The following is a 21535-nucleotide window of genomic DNA, read 5'->3' as shown; positions in this document are numbered from 1 at the left end:
AGAATGATATGAATGTTTATCATGATTCAAGTGTATTGGAGACTGATAACAAGTCTTAGCGGAGACCGTCAACAACCGAGCTACTCACCAACCTTCTATTGGGGTGACCAGCATTAACCATGACATGCAATATCTCTTCACTGTCCTAAGTTCTTATTCGATTCACCATATCCCCAAGGAGATTAACAGTGTGTCGGACAACTTGGCCTAATTCTATTCCTTGATTATTTGATCTTTGTAATTCAGATTCCTCGAGTTATTAACACTCCAATCAATAGATTTTTTTTCACCCAAAATATATATATATATATATATATATATATATATATATCACGATTATGCATAGATTGTCTAATAAAGCTAGAACTAACAAATTTAAGCATACCTATACAGTAGATGTAGATACAACCTCTTTATTTACTTAATGGAAAAGAACGCTACCGACATCAACCCCTACACTCTCTCACATGAACAGTGAAATGACCACCCCCCTTCCCTTGGATACCCATGCACTGGCAACAAGGGTCTCGTAACCTAACAGTAAGGGGCATGCAGCCTGACAGCAAACCCCTTCTCCTCAATATAGTATACTTTTGTTGCCATAGAAAACTTTTTTAATAACCTTTGTCAATGATGATACGGATAAATATGCCTCACTGAATTTGAACCCCAAACACAATTACCACATGGCAGTCACTCAGGTTGCCAACCTGAATGGTATAGGCCTCTTTGTTTTTCAAACCCATCACCCCTTGCCATGGGTCCTTTCATTACAAGATTTTTTTTTTGACAAGAAAGACATTGCTGCATATTTTTGTTTTGAACCATAGCAGTATATCCCAGCACCCATCCTTACAGGCCCTTTAATCACTAACACAAATTATATTCGTGTCTGAATTTTGGAATTTGGAGTGAAGTTGCTTGGTATTGCAACCAAGCAATTTTGCCTTTCAAGCTTTGAAAATACAACTCCAATTTATAGAATAAAGAAGAAGAAAATTCCCCAGGGAAAGAATGATCAAAACTGATAGCAAGATGCCACTAATGAGCAGATGATGGATTCACTTCAATTACCTATATTTTCCATTTACAACTTATACCAATGGGAAATTACCCGCTATACAATTTATGAGGATTCTGATTTTCTCTGCGTAGTGGTTTCTATGGGAGTATTTATTCATATTGCCAATGTTCCTTCAGCTACTTCATTCTGATCCAAGGAATCTGAACCCTGAGACTTGGGTTTACTCATGATCCGTGAAAATCCATAACCAAGAGAACTTCCACGAGCTTCACAAAACTGCACACAAAGACAATAAATTAACCTATCTGCACAGGACTCCATCCAGAAATGCACATGTAAAACTATTGGAAGTAGAAGTGGAAGCATATTTGGTCCTTAACTCTTGTTAAGGGTTAATGAAAGATAATAAAAACAAACTGGTTTTAACATCATTGGCTGAATACCTCCGTAAGCTCGGAGAGATGACGGGTCCTGAACTCATTGATCGTTGCTGCAATTTCTGACATAGGCAGCTTAGCCTGTACCCAAAAAAGAAAAAAGGTTTAAAACATATCAGAAAAGAATGACAAGCTACGCTATGATCAGAGAAATGCCCAATAAATCCCACATTATAGATGGACCATAAAATTTTCAAATCAAAAGGTTCACCTTCATGATCAGGGGCTAAGAAACCAACCAAAGTCAAATATTACTAAAACTATTCAACCAGGAATCACTCATCACATGGACTCCAAAGTTCATTTTAACATTAAAATGCTTAACACACATAAGTAACGATCTACCAGTACATTTCAGTGCAAATTATCAATAACAGACTATAGTGGAATTATCATGACCAACAGGAGGATGAAAATTTCATCCCTATTGTGTCCAACAGCAACACATGGGGCAGGCAAGATATGAAAAACTTGATAACTTTGTGGCATGAGCCTCGAACATTAGAATCAGGCTGTGGGGGTTTATGTGGCATTTTACTTGTATGAATCAAAAGGATGGTAGAAAGATGAAGCAGATGTTCAACAGCCTACAGCTGCCAAGAATGGGTCATTTATAACAGAAGTTCTGGAGGGAGGCTTTACATGCAAGCATCATTGAGAGAAAGTAAAGAGCAAAAGGAGCAGAGAAAACCTATAAATCTGTCCCGAAAGCAACAGGCAATCCATTACTAGTGACACATTTTATTCCTGTTTGCATCGTGCTCATTGCAATTTGAATAGAATGCCAGACCACAGACGGTCTGAAGAGTGACAAAGCCTGATACCAAAGACTGACCCTCCAAGGACTCAGGATAAATAAATGTCCTGAAGACAGCATTGCCTCGGTTATAAATTATAATCCGCCGATCGTTCTTCATAGAAAAAGCACAACTGCAGTTACGGAGATCAAATAGGCCTAAAAGCTACTTCCAGAAACAGGAAGAAGAGAGAATCCGACTCTACATAAATAAATCATTAATGACATGATCACAAGTAATCTCCAACATTAAAAGTGAATGCTATCTTCTGGGCAACTTCCTAAATCTATTTTTTAGCCCGTTGAGTCAGAACATCTGACACATGTTGGATTTGGACTCCTGTCTTCATATCCACACATAACTGATTGGTGGAATATGGGCATCTAATATCATAAGTTTTACTGTCATGCTGCGAATACAGTACAAAGGCGGCAGAAGTAAGAGCCTTCCACATAAACCCAATTAAAATTGAACATCGACAAGGAAACTACACTTTACAGAGTTTAAATTTCATTCTATCCTCCGGTAACAAATTCTGTGAGCTATTCCAAGGACCATATGGTTTCTGCTGCTCAGACATTGCTCTGTTGTATACTTGTATTACACTATTACTAGCAAAACAGGAAAAGATTGTAACCATTTAGCTGGGAAAAAAAACTTAATTTCCTTATATAGTAACAAATCGAAATGGAGCAGATAAAATCAACATTGCCATTGCTTGGTGAAGCTGCAAAAACAACATATTCACTACAATTAAGACTCAGGTTGGTTAGCAGTGAAAAGTGAAATAAAAAATTTTCATTGGCAAAGTGAAGTGAAATGAAAAGGAAAATTTTGAATGGGGGGTTTTTGGTGTTGCAAATTGATGTACAGTGATATGAAAAACATGTGGGATAAGGCTAACAACTGGAAAAAGATTGAGTTAAAAAATTTACATTTGTATTTCTGCAGAAAATGAAAAAAAAAAGGGCCCTTCTGGTAAAATATTAACCAACAAGAAGAGAACATGTAGGGCATACAAAAATTTGCATTACATTCAAACACAAGGAAATTAATTTTCATTTATGTTGATTGTAATTCTTTGGCTATTTTCACTCACCAACTCAGTTTCATTCACTTCTATTCGTTTTACTTTAAGAATGAAAATTACATCTCACTGCATGCCTAATTTAACCAAACAGAGCCTAGGTGACTCATTCTGCTTACCTGTGCGAGAACAGCAGCTGCTAACTGTAAGCTTGGTTCCAAGGTCTCTGGTACAACCTGTTTGTTTTATTCAGATTTGTTAGACTAGAAGAAAAGAAGAAACCAAAATTCAATTATCATTATTCATAACTGTTCATTATGTTTATAAGGCCAGAAAATACTGAGCTTGCAGAACAAATTAACCCCAAAATGATAGAAAAGGAAAAGAGAATTAATGACAAAGCATCAAATAAATACCGCTGTTGCTCCCGCCTTCTCCAAATTGAGACCGTGATCAACATCATGGGCACGGACAAATGTCTTCACATTTGGAAAATACTTGCTCAGAGCCCAAACAGTTCTATAATTTGCACCTGGAGTATCTAAAGTTATTGCAGCTGCACATGCTCTTTCAGCACCAACCTTATGGAGGACCTAGGCATGAGCATACAAAGAAGCATGTCAAAAAGAACACATAACACAGTTGTCACAGCGACTAGGTGACCCAAGGCGTGGGATGGGCAAGGCACCTGCCTAGGCGCCCTAGGCTTGCAGTATATGATGATAATTTTATATAATTACGCTTATATGCAACATAGAAGTCATATCAATGCAATATGATATAGTTATGCTAGAAATGACCTAAATGAGAGAAGCAACATATCGTATACAAAGCATAGTATATAATATAACATATTCATCAAAAAACAAAATAATAAACATAAATCAACATAAACTCGTGAAGTGTCACAACATGTGCTGCCGCCTTGGACCCAAGAAAGAGTCTGGACGCAACTATGCAAATGATGTATGAAAATTTTACTTTTTACTTGTTTTCATTACCTCTTTGCTCCCTGCATCTCCAAAATATACAGGAAGATCAAGTGCACGCCCAACTGCCACTCTGTCACTGAAATCGCGGAAGAAAATAACTAAGTTAAATATGTGGAACTAGAGTTGAATATGCAGGACCTACTTTAAAGTTCCACTCCGTTGGCACCATTGCTTAAACATGATTCAAAATCAAATGAATAGATGAACTCTCATCCTACAAGGATATTGTGTAGAATAATTCCAATAGCTATCCTTGAATACCTGCTGTGATAAGAAGCAATTCAAGAAAAGAAAAGAAAAATATTTCTTACCTTCTGACATCAAGAGCAACAAATGGAATTAGACGTTCAGAGAGAAGTTGCGCAATGATCTGAGAAAAAAAAGAAGAAATACTACTATCACATTCAGGAACAAACAAGGATGATCTCATAGTTAATACATTAATTAATTTGACCCTCCAAACACTCTTAAACAACAAGTCTGCTGAAGCCTGAAAGAGGAATACAGATATGGGAAATACCTGACCAACACGTCCATACCCACATAATATAATATGATCTTGCAAATCATCTGTCTGGAAACAGAATCACAGCAAATGAAAGCAAGATTAAAACTAATGGTGAATATCAGGATGCAGGATCCCTAATTTAATTGAAACCAGATCATTACACGGAAAATATAACTACTGTTGATCAGTAAATAAAACATCAATCTTAGATATTGATCCAAAAGAACCTCTCACAAAAAGAACATCAGTTTTAATTATTAACACTGGGACAAGTAGAATTGAACAAAGTATCAATCCTAATAGAAAGGATTACATCAATGATGTTAAACATAGGCAAGCAATGGGCATGACTGTACGTGACATGCTGAATAAGAGCATACTTGTGCCAACATTTGAGATGCAGAACAATTTATGTAATGACAATGACCAATAACATGCATAACATATAAATATTATTACACAGCATGAAACTTGCAGAGTCATTGCAAATTTGTAGGTCAAGCATTTTAAAACAAGCAAATAAAGCTGGAACTATGAAAATTAAAATTTTTCCATCATGATACAAAACTGAAGTGATGGCAGTATTACATCAGTCCTTCCAGCTTCCAACAAACCCATTCAGGTCCGAGTAAATATAAAACTAAACCCAACCGTTTCAAGAGCAAAATAATTTTAAGGTACTGATTTATGAGAGAGTGGGATTTATGGATCGGTACCTAGTTCTGCCACATGGCAGATCGTATGGTACTGAAATTTTGTGGACATGTACATAGTTGTCATGTGTCACCTACACGTCCAGGTGCCTTGGTCGCCTAGGTCCTAGGCAAGCGCCTTGCATCTAGGCCCCCTCTAACGCCTCAGGTTGCCTAGACACCATGACAACTATAGACATGTAGAGCGTAGACCCTAAGGTCCCCTGGTCACATATCAAGTTTCAGCCCAAATAGTGTTGGCCAAATGGCAAAACAAAGCATTAGAAGGTCCAGGACCATGGACTGATGTGCGCAGACTGCTAAGAGGGTGCATGGACATAACGGGAGTGTATATATTTGAATATGAACCTGAAATTTGATGCATGACCAATACAAACCATTTCCTAGATATCCAACGGTCAGATATGAGTGAGCTCACTCATAAAACCATTTGCGGCTTTGCCCCTGATTTATTTTAATAAGAAAACTGGTGCAATGGACTCATTGATAAGAAAAAAACCAAATGTAACCTTGATATTCCATAAGCCATTCATCAGCCATTTTTCAGTAATCACAACCTCAACGACATTAGGATTGTCGAAATAGCCAACTCTCAGCTATTTACCAACAAAATTTCTAACAAAAGAATCAAACAGAGACCAAAAATAAATCTCAGAATTACAAAATAACCTCCCACAAGGTTGAAAATGTCAACACATAACATTCCAGGAGATGAGGAAAGACACATTCAACTCATAAAACTAGGAAGGGAATACAGATTTGAAGGCCTTGCAGAATACAATTAAGAGTACATTTGCAAAATTTTAAAATTTTACGATTACAATATGTTTAAAAAAAAATAATCTTTTTCATCTTTCTGAGCACCAGCTATGTCAAGGGCATCAAGAGAAAATCTCTATGCTTGGATTGTCTCAGATGTAACTCACTGGTCAGTGCCAGAAAATGAAACATAAACATTGGAAACTGAGAGCAATAAGTACTTATTAAGAAGTCATACCTCACTCTCTACTGGCAATAAACTTCGCACATCATTCTGCTCAAACCGAGATGCAATTAATTGGCCTCCAGCAGCTAGCCATGGTGTGAGCGCCATCGAGATCCCCACTACCAGGAATAGTAGAGATGAGAGTTGAGAAGACATTATACCCTGCATTCAAATGCCATGGATCAAAGTGACTTAACTGATAAATGAGCCACAGGTATGCTTGACACCAGAGAAAGACATGACATGGCACCATACTGACCATAAATCAAAAAGTTTTAACACTGAACGCTTACTTGTGTATGATTTCAGAAGAGCAAGGGGCAGTAATATGGAACAGAGAAAAAGGTTCTATTTTAAAGCCTATGGTAGCTCACTAGCTTGTGCTGGGATAGAATCCCTTCTTAATCCACTGCAAATATAAATTCCTGAAGTTGATTTGTAAACAAGTAAAAACCCACGTATCACAAAAAAACACATATGCCCAACTACATAACTGACACAAACACATCTGGCTATATCAAACACGAAAAGAGTACCACCAACCCCCAAAACATACACACCCTCACACCCACACCAAAAAAGAAAATAAATAAAACATGAAAACAGAGTTTCTCACATGCTGAAACTTTATTTGGCATGCCACCACATCCACGAATTCAACCGATGTCATCAAGGATTATATGTTAACAAAGAGTTCTAGTTTTGTATCTAACACAAACACAGTTCATGGTTATACCTAGATTACTTAAAATACTTTCCAGCTACAAAAATGTCAAAAATAGCATTTTTGTTCCATACACACAAGAGGGAGAGAGGACTACGTAAATGACACCGTAAGGATAGTGTAGCAAGAGGAATCAAAAGGAAAATCAAAAAATTCCTTTGAGTTTGTGAAGAAAATCCACAAACACACCCATTTCTCAACCTATTTGATGGGGGGAGGAAACAAGAGAGAAAAAACACTGCAATTCTTTGAGAGTCATTTTATGGTTACTGCTGAGTTGCTCAAGCAACAAATACAGATCTTTTTTTTTTTTTTTTTTTTTGTGGGGGTGGGCTTCTTGTATTTAGAGCTTGGGAGTCATGCCTAGCCCCCTCCCTTAGGTAGTGATATTTTCTTTGCATATACTTAGGTATTGATCTTTTCTTTGCATCTACAAAATTTTAGGGCATGCACAGGTGGAAAGGCCAGAGAAATTGTGTGTTAAAAAAAATTATGGTTAGTTAAATAAAAGGAAAGACCATCCAAAAACCAAATGAAAATATATAGGGGCAAAGCCTTTCTGGAAAACATTTGACCATACATAAATACAGGAAAACTCCTGGCAGATAAAGTAAATGCATATTCATTTGAAAATAATAGGTGATAGTGATCGAAATCAATATACTAGTTTGTAGGAAGGCAAACCTGATTAACAGCCTCCCCAAAAGCCACAAATGCAAACTCTCCACCAGGTGCAAGAAGAAGGCCAACTCTTATTGCAGCTATGGTTGAAACGCCAAAAAGTCTACCAACTAAAGTTACCAACATAGCCTTGCCACCAATTAGAAGTCCTAATGCCCCCAAAATAATGGGAAAGTTTGAAAGAAGAAGGTTTGGATCAATTGACATTCCAACCTGAAAACTCGCAACAAATGAAGTTTGTAAATTTCACATATTCAATCAAGAATCCTACTTGTAAATTAGCAATTTCACATCCATTAAGTTCATTTTGAAAAGTTAAAGAAGGGGAAAAAGTGATGAAAAAGCTATAAAAAAAACGACTACACTGCCATATTTACTGCAAGCACAAAAAGAGCAGCTGAAAGGAGGTGGACTAAATAGTTAGAAGACGTGAACTCGTGAAGAGAGCAAGAAAATAGAATCGGAGGATTGTGTTTAAACCATGGAACAAAAACTCGCCCGAAACCTGTCGAATCCATCGAGTTAACTCGGTTTCCTAGGTTTCCGAGACGAGTTGAAGGGGGATTTTATAAAATCCCTGGATTCGACCGGGTTTCGATGGTTTCGACTAGTTTCGACCATATTTCGGTGGTTTCGACACATATGCCCATCGAAACTTGGGGAAACTTGGCTCGAAACTTGGACAGACAGGTATTTATGCTAGAAACTGCCAGAAACCAGGATAGACACTTAGTTATGTCTAATTATTCATAAATAAGCAAATACCCCCTATTTGAATCCAATAAAAATAGTTAAAAAATCAAATTCCAAAAGAAAAAAAAAGTCAACCCCCCAGTTCAAGAACAAAAACTGGATTTTCGACGGTAAGTGCAATTTTCAACTTTCTAATGCTGGAGTTTTTCTCAAATCTAAAAATTCCATAAATGTCAATATGGCAAAACATTGCTAAAAACCAAAAAATGCAATAAAATATTCGTTTGTTTTGATGTTCAAAAAAATATTTTCATTCAGAGTGATTTTGACAACATTCACGCATTTTTAAGCAATCTTGGACTTATTGGAAAGCTATCAAAACAAAACTTTCTAACAAATCCAAGATTGCTTAAATCTCATTTATATTGAAGGAGTTATGTTCCGGTCAAACCTTATTTGATACCATGTCCAAGAACAATATACAGTATCAAACTTGGATCAAAACCACAAGTAATATTTTTAGTGTTCTCCATGTGAAACTAATGCATGGATTGAGTTTAAAATGTCAAAAATAGGCAGCACAACAAGAATCAGGGCAAAACACCAACTTCTAGGCCTCGAAACCAAGGTACGAGTTAGCCTGGAGAAAGTCTTAAGTTTCGACCGAGATATGGTTGAAACTGAGACGAACTCGTTTTCTGGCTAGTCGAAACCCGAGTTTTAGAACCTTGGTTTAAACATGTTTGGTCAGTTAGGGGCTTTCCCATCGAAAAACAATGCAATAACCTATTCCATATATAAAAACAATTTATGAACATGTCAAGTAGGGATGGCAATAAAGAGTACGTACCGTCATGAAAAACAGACCTAATAAAAGGCCCCGATATGGAGCAATATCTGATTCAACTTGTAAGGAAAATTCAGTTTCTGCAAGAAGCAAACCAGCCAAAAACGCTCCCAATGCCATAGAAAGGCCAGCCTGTTCCAGTAAAGACAATCAATTTACCGTTGAAAGAAAATTCATGAAAATGAATAGCAGGAATGAGCATACCCTAGCAGTAAGAAGACTAGTTCCGAGAATAACAAGAAGAGTATTAGCCGAAAATATCTCAGCATTCTGATTCTCTGCAATTTGCCTATAAATTGGCCGAAGCAACTGCAACACAAAGGAAGTTAAGTAATCTGAAATACAAGATCTAACTCCTAAGCAATCAGAAAATACTGAATCTGCTTGTTGCAACCAAAACTTCTTTTTGGTGGGAAACAGTCTACAGGATAAAGCTTATGCTGAAAGTTTTCCTATATCTCCAACTGCAGACAACCAGCTTCTTCCCTCCAATGTTGATCCTAGATGTGCAGGATTCATGTTCATGATGAAGCATTTTGAAGTGGCCTTATTTTAATCATGGTTTGTAAATCAGAATGATATTAGTTCACCGTTATGATTTCTTTACCACCACTGTGAAGTTGCCTTACAGGTTAATGTATGAACTAATCCTAATTAGTTGTGGATTGTCCTCTGCTCCAGCATCCAAAACAACAACTAATCAACCCTTTTTCTTTTTCTTTTTCCTTTTTTTTTTTGAAAAGGTAATTATAGGACAACAATTATTATGTGAAAGCCAATCACACAGAGGCCAATGAAAGCCTTGTGGCATGGGGGCACTGTCTATAGGCCACAGGAAAGGCCCCGCTACATTCTAGTTGGTTAGGAGTTAGGACTGGCACAGTGGTCCAAAACACCCAAACTACCTCTCTCGTTTAAGGAGAGAATAGGAATCTCACTCCCTAAGAAAAATACTGTTTAGAATTGCATAAGCATATCAAAGAAGATCAACCTAACAGAGAAAAGGGGGGGGGGGGGGCTCATCAGAACAAATTCTTCAAAGTCACAAGGTGCAGGAGGCCCTGTTCAAAATAAATGAGATTTTCCTTCCTCAGAAAATAACCTGCTTTGCAAGTTTACAGGTACACATCCACATACCGATTTGAACAATAAACACATATATGCACATTAAAATGATATGACCATGAACAAAGCTCCAAACAATGCCGACCATTGGTACCAAGGTCTTCCTTCCAAATGCCCTCAAATTCATTGAATGACTCCTCCTTTTACACATATGGACCTTAGTTGTACTTTCCTGTCCATAACTGACTCAATTAATCATAGGTTCACAATTCATAAAGCTCACTAGCATTATCCCAAGTCCAACTGCCTGCAGTCAGCTACAGAAATCCTGCTCAACCATTCTATTGTATTTGAGGCCATATCTGCTGATAATCATAAGTTCCCGGACCCAGAAAATTATTCTCTTCGTAAGTTTATAAGAGCCTGTTTTTGGGCCTCAACCCATCTTTTTCAGCTTAGGATAAATATTGTAGTTGGTACATAAATTTTAGTAAGATTTGTTTCATTTTCTACACTTCCACAAAAGATTTGAAGTAAACTATCTCTACTCTGCAGCGCAAACCATATTGGGAAACTGCACTCCAATGCAAAAGCTAAGGTTAATCCAGAAGATAGGTGGCCACAAATCTTGCAAAAGTAAAGCTGTTGAATACCCTTAAGAATTGTTTAATGTCCCTCTAGGTGGTACATTGCAATTCAGACTGAAATATTTTTAGCTTTATGGCCATTTTTCAACTGGCTGTTCAAAATGTGCAGCAATTCCTCACTCCCAAAAGACAAACGTACAAATGCATGACAAATGGCTCATTCATAGATTCAGACCAGGCGACGTAAGTGGGAAATCAACAATCATACAGAAATAGCACATATCAATCAATGACATTTTTCAGTCACAGTGAATGCAAAAACATGATGTCTATAAGCAAACATTACCAAGCGTCCACCAGCAATAATGGCAGTAATAGCAACCACCGCCTTAACAGCTGCAAGTCCTAGAGCTTCAGCTATGGCTTGAAAACCAACCTGAAAATAGCAGATAATATTATCCCACAGGAATGATAAAAGTTGTCTAAATCCAACACCATACAGGGAGTAACATATTCTTGATTCATATAAACAAAAGTAAGAAACTTTTGTAACATTTGAAAAAGAATTTAAAATAGTGACTTTGCATAACACAAAAAAACATGGGAATGCTTGATGTCAAGCAAGGTAGCTATTAAAGCATTGAGAAGGGTAAAAATAGTAGAAAGAAAAGAAAACACATCACTGCAACTTTTCAGAATGTGGGGAAAAAGACAAAATATATCATTCATCTGAAACTCATAAAAAATTATCTGAATTTCTTAATTTCAAGCAGAATATGATCGGGACAGTCTTCATTAAGTTTTATTCAATAAAATTTGAAAACTTGCAGCCACTTTAGTTGTTGAACCCCATAAATGGAAATATCTAGTTAATTAAGAAGCAAAATATTGGCGTATGGCACCAAAATTCGGGCGACATAATGATAGTGCACATGAGCCAATAAAAGGGTTCAGCCAACAATCTAACAAGTTTCTACCACAATAAGTTCTACAGGTCCAGAAATGGTTATTTATCAACTAGTTTTAGTTCCTAATGAATTTAATATACTTTGGAAGTACAAACAATGAGCTGTTATTGATAAAGAAATGCTCCCCAGGACCACGGAGGATCCCATGTGTTCAGAATTTGATCAACACTTCCTCCAGGGGATGCCATTTAAGGCTTGAAAAATCAGAACTGATTACTAACATTAAATTTAGAATTCGGTGTTCATGTGGAGACAGCAAATCAAGGCTGGTCCCAAGACCAGCAGACCACTAATAAATAGCGGTAAGGGAAAAGTTTCGAACAAGCCACATGTAGGAAGCCTCTATTTAAGAGGCCACCCTGCTCTCTTCACTTTCAGCCACTTGGGAGGATCTCATAATCTAGAACATCCATCTGTAGAGCGATCTTCCGGACCAAAAAAACCCAATGTGCCCAAGTATATGAAAATCATATACTATCTGGTATTGAGTTCCTCTATGCAAAGTAACCCAAAGTAACCCTTGAAGTTTGAGTTTCTAAAATAAACAGATGGCAAGAAAAGAGGTATCATTTTGTTACATGGAGGCGACCTATGGAGCTGAACAATATAAACGGTAGGCATAGTTGTCAAGGCGTCCAGGCACTTTTCTCTCACTTTGTTTGCTGATGTCACCCTGCTTTATACCCCCTCGATCGCTTTGGTTCGCCTAGACGCCATGACAACTATGACGGTAGCTGAGGTAGTGAAAATGCTGGTTTCATTAGGGTTCCCACCAGCGTGCCATATATAGGATACTGAGTGTCAAATTCCAAAACTTGAACGATATACTGAAACCATTCTGAGTGATGATAACCTAATACTTAGAAAGTAATTAAGACATCCAAGAATAACATAAGTGAAGGGATTTCAATAAAACTTACCCCTCCTTTGGAAGAATTTGGTGAAATAAGAGGTATCAGTATTAGTAAAACAACAACCGCCAAGTCCTGGAAAGGTAAAAAGAAAAAAAAACAAAAGGAATACAATTAGTTGAAACAGTTGCTATCGGGTTCAATAATCAAAATGCAGATAAAAAATAAGGCGAGGTTTGACAACTCAAGGTGCAATACATAAAACAGAAACAACAGAACAGCAAAAAGAAAGCAGCATAACTAGAAGTCATAATAACAATAATGAGACAAAACTTTAAAAATAAAAAACACAAACAACAAAGTTGCAATACTCAAAAGTATCAGACATGTATAGTAGCCAGAAATACCATGCTAAGGATGCTCATCATGAGTATGTAATAGAAAATTAATGATTCGGAACTGCACCAGAGGGTACAGCAGTACAAAAGCCACAGGATGCTCATTTCTCAGTCAAGATATGACAAGTGCATAAAAATTGTCATAAATTAAGCCACGGTTATCTGGTCATATGTTCACTTCTTTATTTAGCAACATCAAATCCAGTTCATTTGAGTAAGATTCATTTTAGAAGAATCAGATTTTGCAAATAGGAAGCTTCTATAGGTTGTACTTTAATCCATCAATGTTGGATGTTCATTCACATCATAATTTCAATTTCATCATAGTTCACTAGCATTTCTGGCTTTCAGCAATTAGCTGGTAACCACTGGAGCTTCACAGTATCTGATTTTGTTTGTTGTGCCAACCTGGTTTTTATGAGTTGGATGCACAACCAAGTATTAATCTAATCCAAGTAATAAAAAGTGTGGAAAGAAAAAATATTCCATATTACACCGAGGAAAACTGTATAAAGCATAGTGATGCAGATAACCACATAATATAGTAAAAGAATATCATTTTTAGAAAAAATCTTAATACCATTATCGTACTTTATGGAGCAATTCATAATCAAAAAAGCATTTGCAACTAGAATATGCAGTCAGAAAGAACTAGTGGAGAATGTAATTAATTTAATTTGACTATGGGCAGAGGATAGTTGGAAGAGATAAACAGAGAAAGGGTTCATCAACATTTATTATATGTAGAACCTATTCTCTCTCATTTCCTTATTTTTATTTTTCTTTGAAGGAGAGGACTGTGTGCAGAGGAACTTCCAAACAGGTTGCTAGAGATGAGTTCATGGTAGCAGATTTCATTGGCAAACCTAGGAAGCAAACATTCATCCCAGAGAAGTAGCACAACCTGAAAAAGTAGAACAGAAAAGGTAGCACGTCCATGGCGTGATGTGCTCTCACCTCGTTCCTGCAACACCTGAAGAAGAGTCCAGGGTTATCAATTTATTGCTTTATTAAGGTCACACTTGGGATATCAATACTCATTAGTGAACAAAAGAAGTTAGCACGCCCACGGCGTTATATGTTCTCACCTCATTCCTGCAACTCAATTGATAAAAAGCATCTAATATCCCTTAAAAAACATCTACATAAGGTTTTGAATTCACATTAAAATACTTCAAATTGCATAATCACAAGTCTGATGAATTCTCATATCCAGATATCCAGCTCTGAGATGCGTTGTTCAGAATTTATATGTTCCAATCAGTAGGGAAAAGTGCTCAACTAACCTACCATATGATGGTTACAATAAAAAACTGATAAAACAAGTCTATACTGTATACAAATATGAAAGGATTAAAACACAATACACCACAAGTGACCCTCCAAAAATTGCATGAGCTAAACCAATTACTCCATAATAATATCCCCACCCCCCAACATGACCAGAGAAGGTTGTGAAGATTAATGATTTCAACTTTGCATGTATAATGAGCACATATGCCAAGAATAAATAGTGAAGGCTACTTTGACCATTCCACCGACCCAAAACTCATAGAAGATTCTTCTCTTTTACTTCTAATAAGTACATTAATTATCCTTGGAAGAGAGAGAGAGAGAGAGAGCTAATGATTGTCACCTGAAGGACTACAGCAGTAGAAGATAATGCGAGGCCATTCCCAATGACAATTGCAGCAGGACCAGGCTGCCCAGAAACAAAATGAGCGACCAGACCAACTACCACTGCAGTAACTAAGACCTGCATTTCATTATGCATATTTCAAGCAATGAAAGCTTACATCAGGTACATGCAAAGAAAACCTTTCGAAGAAAACACAAATAAGTTTGCCTTATCACCTGGGCTGAACCTAATCCAAAAACATATTTCTTCATGGAACTTAGCCTTTCCACAGAGAGCTGCAAAATACCATGAGGTTCTAGTTCGTGATTCTTTGGTAAATAAAGCAATAGAATACACTGGAAAAAACAGCAGTCCATGTGGAAACTATGATCAAGAATTCAAGAACCCTACCTCGAGACCAATATTGAATAGCAAGAAGACAACACCAAATTCAGCAATTGCCTTGGTCCCATGTACATGACGAATGATAGAGAAACCATAAGGCCCAATCAAGATACCAGCAGCCAGGTATCCAAGTACAGGGCTACCTAAACATTGCACCAAATAGAAGACAAGCAATCAACAAAAATATAAGAATTGGACAAGCAAACACTATAGAAGACAATATTGATGCTTTGATATGTTCTGAAGCTATATGCAATGGTAATTTTATCTTTTGGGGATTTTGTACGTCTCAAATCATCTTTCTCTCAGTGAGGGCTTTATTATCCACATTATTCAAGGTAGATAGCAAATGAAGTGAAAGGAAAGCGGACAGAAGCTCTCACTTTTTTCCCTTAACTTCTTCTCCTCCATTTCTCTTCTTCTTTCTTGATCTACAAATCCAAAATCCATTCATCCTACATTCCAACTTGATATCAATGGGGAAATCACTGACCAGGAGTTCCAATGTCATCTGATGATAGACTGAACTGAGTGGCACAGGCAGATACCCCCAGGTGGGGATGTGAAGATATGGATTCATAGCTTCTGATTTAGGAGATTTCTGTAACACTATAAGATGTATTTAAAAAAATGATAGGATGAACCATTGATCTTGCTCCTCACATTCACCTTTTAGGTTTTGAACCTGTTTCTAGCAACATCCATAGTCTCCAACCTGGGTAGCAGCTCTTGGTCTAGGAGGATGTCTAGTAAATCACAGGACTAAAAATTTACCCATTTGGTAGTTGATGCCCTTTTCGGTTTCCACTAAATTTGAGAAGAGGCATTGAGATGTGTGTCACCCATCTATTGTTTATCTTCCTTGTCGCCATGGGCTCCAGTGTTGGTGTTTCTATTGGACTATAAAGTATAATGTAACTGAGAGTATCTCCCAAGTCCTGTCTCACAATCATTTTTTTTTCTGGAGAGAGAAATCACATTGTGTTTGGCAAGAATTGAAGTCCATATGAATTTTCTCCTCAACTGTCTAAAATTGGGACAATCAGATTACGGAAAATTTGCCCAATCAGTTTTTAGCTATTAAGTTTGGTAGATGTTTTAATTGTTTCTATCAGTCCAACTGAACAAGAAATTTTTTTTTTTCTCGCAATTCAATTTAGTTTGAGCTGTTGATACTCATCCTAATGAAGAATATTTCTGACCCCTTTATTGTTTGTATTGGTACAGGGAATGCATCTGGTTGATATGACACAGAGAAATAGATGTTGGCAAGTGCATTGTGATGAATATTGCATCTGTTTTTTGATTATCAGTAGTTGTTAGTAAATTTATAATTGGGCCATGAGGCATTTGGAGGTTTTTCAGTTATGAAGGCTCATGCTCTCTCCAGTGTCATCAAAGCATCTAAGCAATTCCTAGTCAGTTATAGGAAACACTCTCCTAGTGATGGACAACTAGGGAAGTGCATTGGAATCCGAATGTACTCTTTGGCACATTCAGGTTAAATGCTTTTTTGTAGTTTCCATCATAGACAAATGCAAGCTCTGAAGGACAAGCAAAGAACTTTTTCAGCAAAATAAAATAAAAAATAAAAAATACTTATAGCAGCAACAGCCACTACAGAATTTACAATTGAGACATGCATTTGGTGAAAAGAAGCAAGAAACCAAGCAGAACATTAACCCTAACAACTACAACAAATCCAGCTTATAAGATGGTCACAAAAAATCAGGCAGTTCAAAAACTCATTAGTTCAGCAACTGTTATGCAATGAGAGCTATCTGATTTCCTTCAGAAGAAAGATGCAATATAATTCTACATTGCCACAGCCAAGAAGTAGACATCAGTTGATTTCATCACAGTACCCCTGAAACTACAAGCTTGGGCCCTATTATTTGTTATCTAAAATCAATTACGATATTACATGAGTAAAATAAAATTATAGGGGAAAAAAATTGGCTCTTTTAAGAATCAATATCTGCAGACATAATTTGCAATAAAGAAGGAAATAGAACAGATGTCTATGGCATATTATGCAAAAATTTCAAATGTAAAAGACAAGAGTACAGGAGTCAACTTACCTCCAGGAATTTTTTGAAATAATGGCACAAAGATAACACTAGCAAGAAGTAACCACAGCATGTCAAAGAGGGAAGCTTCCTCCTCATTTATCTGGGAGATGGAAGAACAACAGAATTATAAGAAATTAAATTTTTTTAATAAGTCCAGAAAGTTCCTTCTCCTATTTTTTTTTCTTCCAATACTCAACAAGCTTAAAAAAAATCCACAAAGTTTATCAGGTCAAAATCAGAACTAAAATATCGAAAAGAAAAAGGGCATGCACCTCTTGATGAGGTAACATCTCAATTAATTTCTTCACTCTCTTAGGGAACCTCTGCATTTCTCGCATCAAAGGCTTTGCGTTTGGTGACACTTCTCCAATCCCAGTGGTAATGACATCTGGCAGTCGAAGCAGCTGAGTACTCCTCTCAGATCGATTAATTTGAAAGGAGACCCTGTGATAAGTTTCAGATTTTGTGATCGAGGAACGCAATGTTAGCACTCAACAAAGAGGAAAAGCATATACAATTGAAGGGGGGAGAAAGAAAAGTATTCAGTGAACCAAAAAATAGACCTCAAGAAGAAAAAGTAAAATACAAAGAAATGTCAAAGAATTTATCCTGAAGTTGTTACTCGTCAACTATCTTTCATTTGCCAAAAAATGAGGCTCTCAAGTAAAACTAATCATGTATGTTTCATTTCTTTGTGCATTTGGAATATTGTTCATTTAAAATATCCAGCAGCATAACATAATTTTCAAATCTCAACTCACATATCAAGCATTAATCAATCTTTGCTTTTGGATTTTGATTTTCTTATAATTATTCAAATCAGACTAACAAAACCATGTAGGTGTTAAGGTTGTAGTACAAAAGAATAAGAAGAACAGGGGAAGAGAGAGAGAGAAGATAAAGAAGGCAATAATAATCCTAACAAAAAGAGTTTTTCATTCATTTTTATCTGCAATGTTAGCCCCCCCCCCCCAAAAAAAAAAAACAAAAAAACAAAGAAGTAACAATCTGATAAGGCCTCTGACGACTGTGCTAGTGGGATGATAATAAGAAAAACAAGCAAAGAAGTAACAATCTGATGAAAAGCCAAGGTTGTAATAATGCATACCCAACCCCAAGAAGCAATACCCCAATGACCAGCTTGGGCGCTTGCTTCCTCACAAATGTAATGATCCCATGAAAAACTGAAGCCGGTGTGAACTCAGTACCATCTACTGAGAAAGAAAAGAATGACGCAGAGAAAAAGCGAGAAGATTTTTTCAACAATGCTTTGGGAGCACTGTCTTTAGTTAAATCCTTCTGAATTTCCTGCTTCTTTGTTGGACCAAAAGTCTTTGATTTTTCAGCTTCGGTTTCAGCTTCTTTATGAGAATCCACACCTAGTTTCCCATTCTGTTGATCATGCAGATCATCAGAGTAATTTAAATCTTCAACACTTTTCCCTGATGCATCAGATTGGCGGCCCAATGAAAATTGACCACCCAACAAAGCATCCTCAACTGACCCATCTCTGTCTCTTTCCAAACGAACATCACCACTAACTCTCTGATTCATCTCATCCTCCTGAGCAATAGACTCATCATTTCCATTTGACATCTGCCCTTGTGATGATGCTACCGGTGGAAGTGTAGTATCATCTGACATATCAACATTGGAATTGCAGAGAACTTTCTCAGCCCTTTGTAAAGCAATTTCTGCATCATTTACTCGCTGGGTAGCCTCAAGTTCAAAAGCGACAGCCTGCTCAGCAAGAAGCATTATATTTGCCACATCCTCCTCTGCTTTCAAAGCACCCATCTGCACTTTCTCTGCCACTTCACTCAATCTATCTACTTCCTTCTGTAGTTCCTCCTTTTTGATTTGTAAGCTTCTCGACTCAGCCTCACAATTTGCTACAGTAGCTCGGCAGTTGCTAATCTCATCCTGTGCCTCTATAATTGCCTCTTCCCCCTCCCTCAACGAACTCGATGCTTCCATAGCTGTTATGGTTTCTGCATCATTTCTTGTACAAGCCTCAGGTGACTCTCCGGTTCCTTTTGCAGCCTCCAAAGACTCTACAGCCAATTGAAGCCTCGCTTCAGCCATTGAGAGAGCCATGGTTGCTTTCTGAACAGCTTCCTTAGCAACAGCTTCTTCAGCAATAATCCCTTGAATTGTGTTCAGGGTGGTATTGACATCATTCCAAGCATCTGCAGCTTCATCTTTCAGGATGATTGCAGTTTCTGATATCCTGTGAGCCTTTTCCTCAAACATAGTACTGGTTAGGTGAGCAACTTCCAATTCTTTGAGAGCCTTCTGAAGCAATTCCCGCAAATCATCAGTACTAGGCGTTTCTTCTTCTTCTTTTTCCAAACTATACGTGTCTACATCAGAGACAGGCCCAGTTGCTAAGCTCTCTGTAGAAGAATTCTCCATTCCTTCCTTGGAACTTTCCATTAATTCAACATTTCGACCATTGCCATCAACATATGATAAAGAATCATCGCCTTGACACTGTAAACGCATAGCCTTCCTTGATACTTCCAGGATATTCCTCAGATTGCCGTCCAAAGATCCCCTAAAATGTGAAGTCTGGAACAAATTATCAAACTCTCCTCTGTAATGCTTACTTATTATTTTCTTCATACTCGGTGTACATGTTTTGGAAGCAACTCTTGGATAGCTAAAAAAATTATAACTAACATTTCTGTACCTATGCGTCAGACTAGAACTAGAACAACCCAACGTCCCAGAACTTGAACCTTCACTACCAAGAATTACATTTGGCAGCCGGAAATAACACGCAGAATCCATATCTCCCACCTTTTTCTAGCAGTCTTCTATGACGAGAATGCCGATATGAATAAACTGATGTCAGAAACCCTGTTTTACATCAAGAATCACGATCAAGAATCAAGATTACCAGCATTTCAGAGTAATCATATCAAAGTTCTCATTGATAAAATTAGAATAGATATAACAAATAAGAATCGAAACAGTGTTGAATCGAATCAGTAAACTTGTTTTGCTCGAAGTTGTGACATAAAAATTTGAGTTGATTATTACAGCTAAAAACCAGTATAACAGCTTGCAGCCCTAGAGAGAAGCGACCAAGAATCAAACCAAAAGAAAGAAGCGGAAGACTACTGACCGATCATGAAGAGTGCATTGGAAGCTCGAGTTGCATAAATCCATGGTGGTTTTTCAGAGAAATATTGCCCAAGATAGTGAAAAAAGAAAATGGAAGAAATGAACGAGTATAGTCACAAGTATAGTCAGAGACGACCAACGTTTGTTATTAGTTTCTTCCCACTTGTCCGAACAGGAAAAAAAAGATTTTTTTTTTTTTTCTGAATAAGTTGGAGAAAATAACCCATTGGCTGACAAATTGTTGTTTCAGCATCGCCGCCCTAAACTCTTTTTTCCGTCCCTACCAGTTTCATTTAGGTTGGTTTTTTGGTTTTATTTTTTAATCGCGAAAATTGCATGCTTACGTCATAGCCTCAAGGCAACCCACACTCTTGGGGAGGGGGTGAGGGGCCTGCACATAGGAAAAGGAAGAAGTAGGTGGGGGTGTCAATTCTAAGCTTGCATCGGTCCTATCGAGTTGTCCGGATCAGTGAAAGCCCCAAAATTAAACATGTCGGTCATGGTGCAAGAGATTGATTGATGGGTGTTCGATTGAGCCCAACACATTTAAAAGTTTGATGTGTGTTGAAGCTTGTTTATGAACCGTTTGTTTTATCTTAGTTATTCCATAAATTTTCTATTTTATCCTAAATGTACGATTTCTTAATTTCTTTGATTAATTTATTATTTTGCATTACAAAAACATAGAATTGAAAATTATATATTATTGCATTATGAAGTTGATGAGTCAAAAAAATAAATGGAGCACATAATCAAGATCATTTATATTGTTTGAAATGTCATCCTATCATCCTATGTATATCCATTGAGATTGAGATCCTCATAACTCCAAATAAATTTGAGATTTATTTATGGATGTCCATTAGCCCAGTGAGGAACATTCTCTCAAGTAAGTTCTTATTTTATCACAAAAAGTCGAATCTCATTAGGAATTTTATGGACCAAATTTGCAAAACTCAATTGTAACCAATTTGGTATGAATCCATTTATAGGCACATTTAGTATAAGTCTAAT

The 21535-nt window shown here is 37.0% G+C and overlaps 1 protein-coding gene across 2 annotated transcripts; it reads right to left on the bottom strand.

Moving 5' to 3' along the window:
- Positions 1 to 1002: 1002 nt before the first annotated feature.
- LOC122664201 (K(+) efflux antiporter 2, chloroplastic-like) lies at positions 1003 to 20568 on the bottom strand. Of its 2 annotated transcripts, XM_043859920.1 has the most exons (21): positions 20523 to 20568; positions 18501 to 20239; positions 17665 to 17836; positions 17402 to 17492; positions 15327 to 15463; positions 15152 to 15211; positions 14934 to 15053; positions 14202 to 14270; positions 12969 to 13034; positions 11427 to 11516; positions 9633 to 9737; positions 9432 to 9560; positions 7892 to 8101; positions 6496 to 6645; positions 4798 to 4851; positions 4589 to 4647; positions 4287 to 4353; positions 3702 to 3878; positions 3465 to 3521; positions 1468 to 1542; positions 1003 to 1300 (listed from the first exon to the last, which is right to left on the bottom strand). In XM_043859920.1, the coding sequence occupies exons 2-21, from the start codon at positions 20183 to 20185 to the stop codon at positions 1178 to 1180; spliced, it is 3696 nt and encodes a 1231-aa protein (XP_043715855.1). In that variant the 5' UTR covers positions 20186 to 20239; positions 20523 to 20568; the 3' UTR covers positions 1003 to 1177. The 2 variants fall into 2 exon arrangements, with proteins under 2 accessions (XP_043715855.1, XP_043715854.1); XM_043859919.1 differs by lacking the exon at positions 20523 to 20568 and having other exon boundaries at positions 18501 to 20286.
- Positions 20569 to 21535: the final 967 nt, after the last annotated feature.

This window comes from Telopea speciosissima, chromosome 6 (assembly GCF_018873765.1).
Source record: "Telopea speciosissima isolate NSW1024214 ecotype Mountain lineage chromosome 6, Tspe_v1, whole genome shotgun sequence".
Classification (NCBI taxonomy): Eukaryota; Viridiplantae; Streptophyta; class Magnoliopsida; order Proteales; family Proteaceae; genus Telopea; species Telopea speciosissima.
The sequence above is the reverse complement of the archived record's forward strand: the minus strand, read 5'-3'. Positions and strand labels throughout refer to the sequence as shown.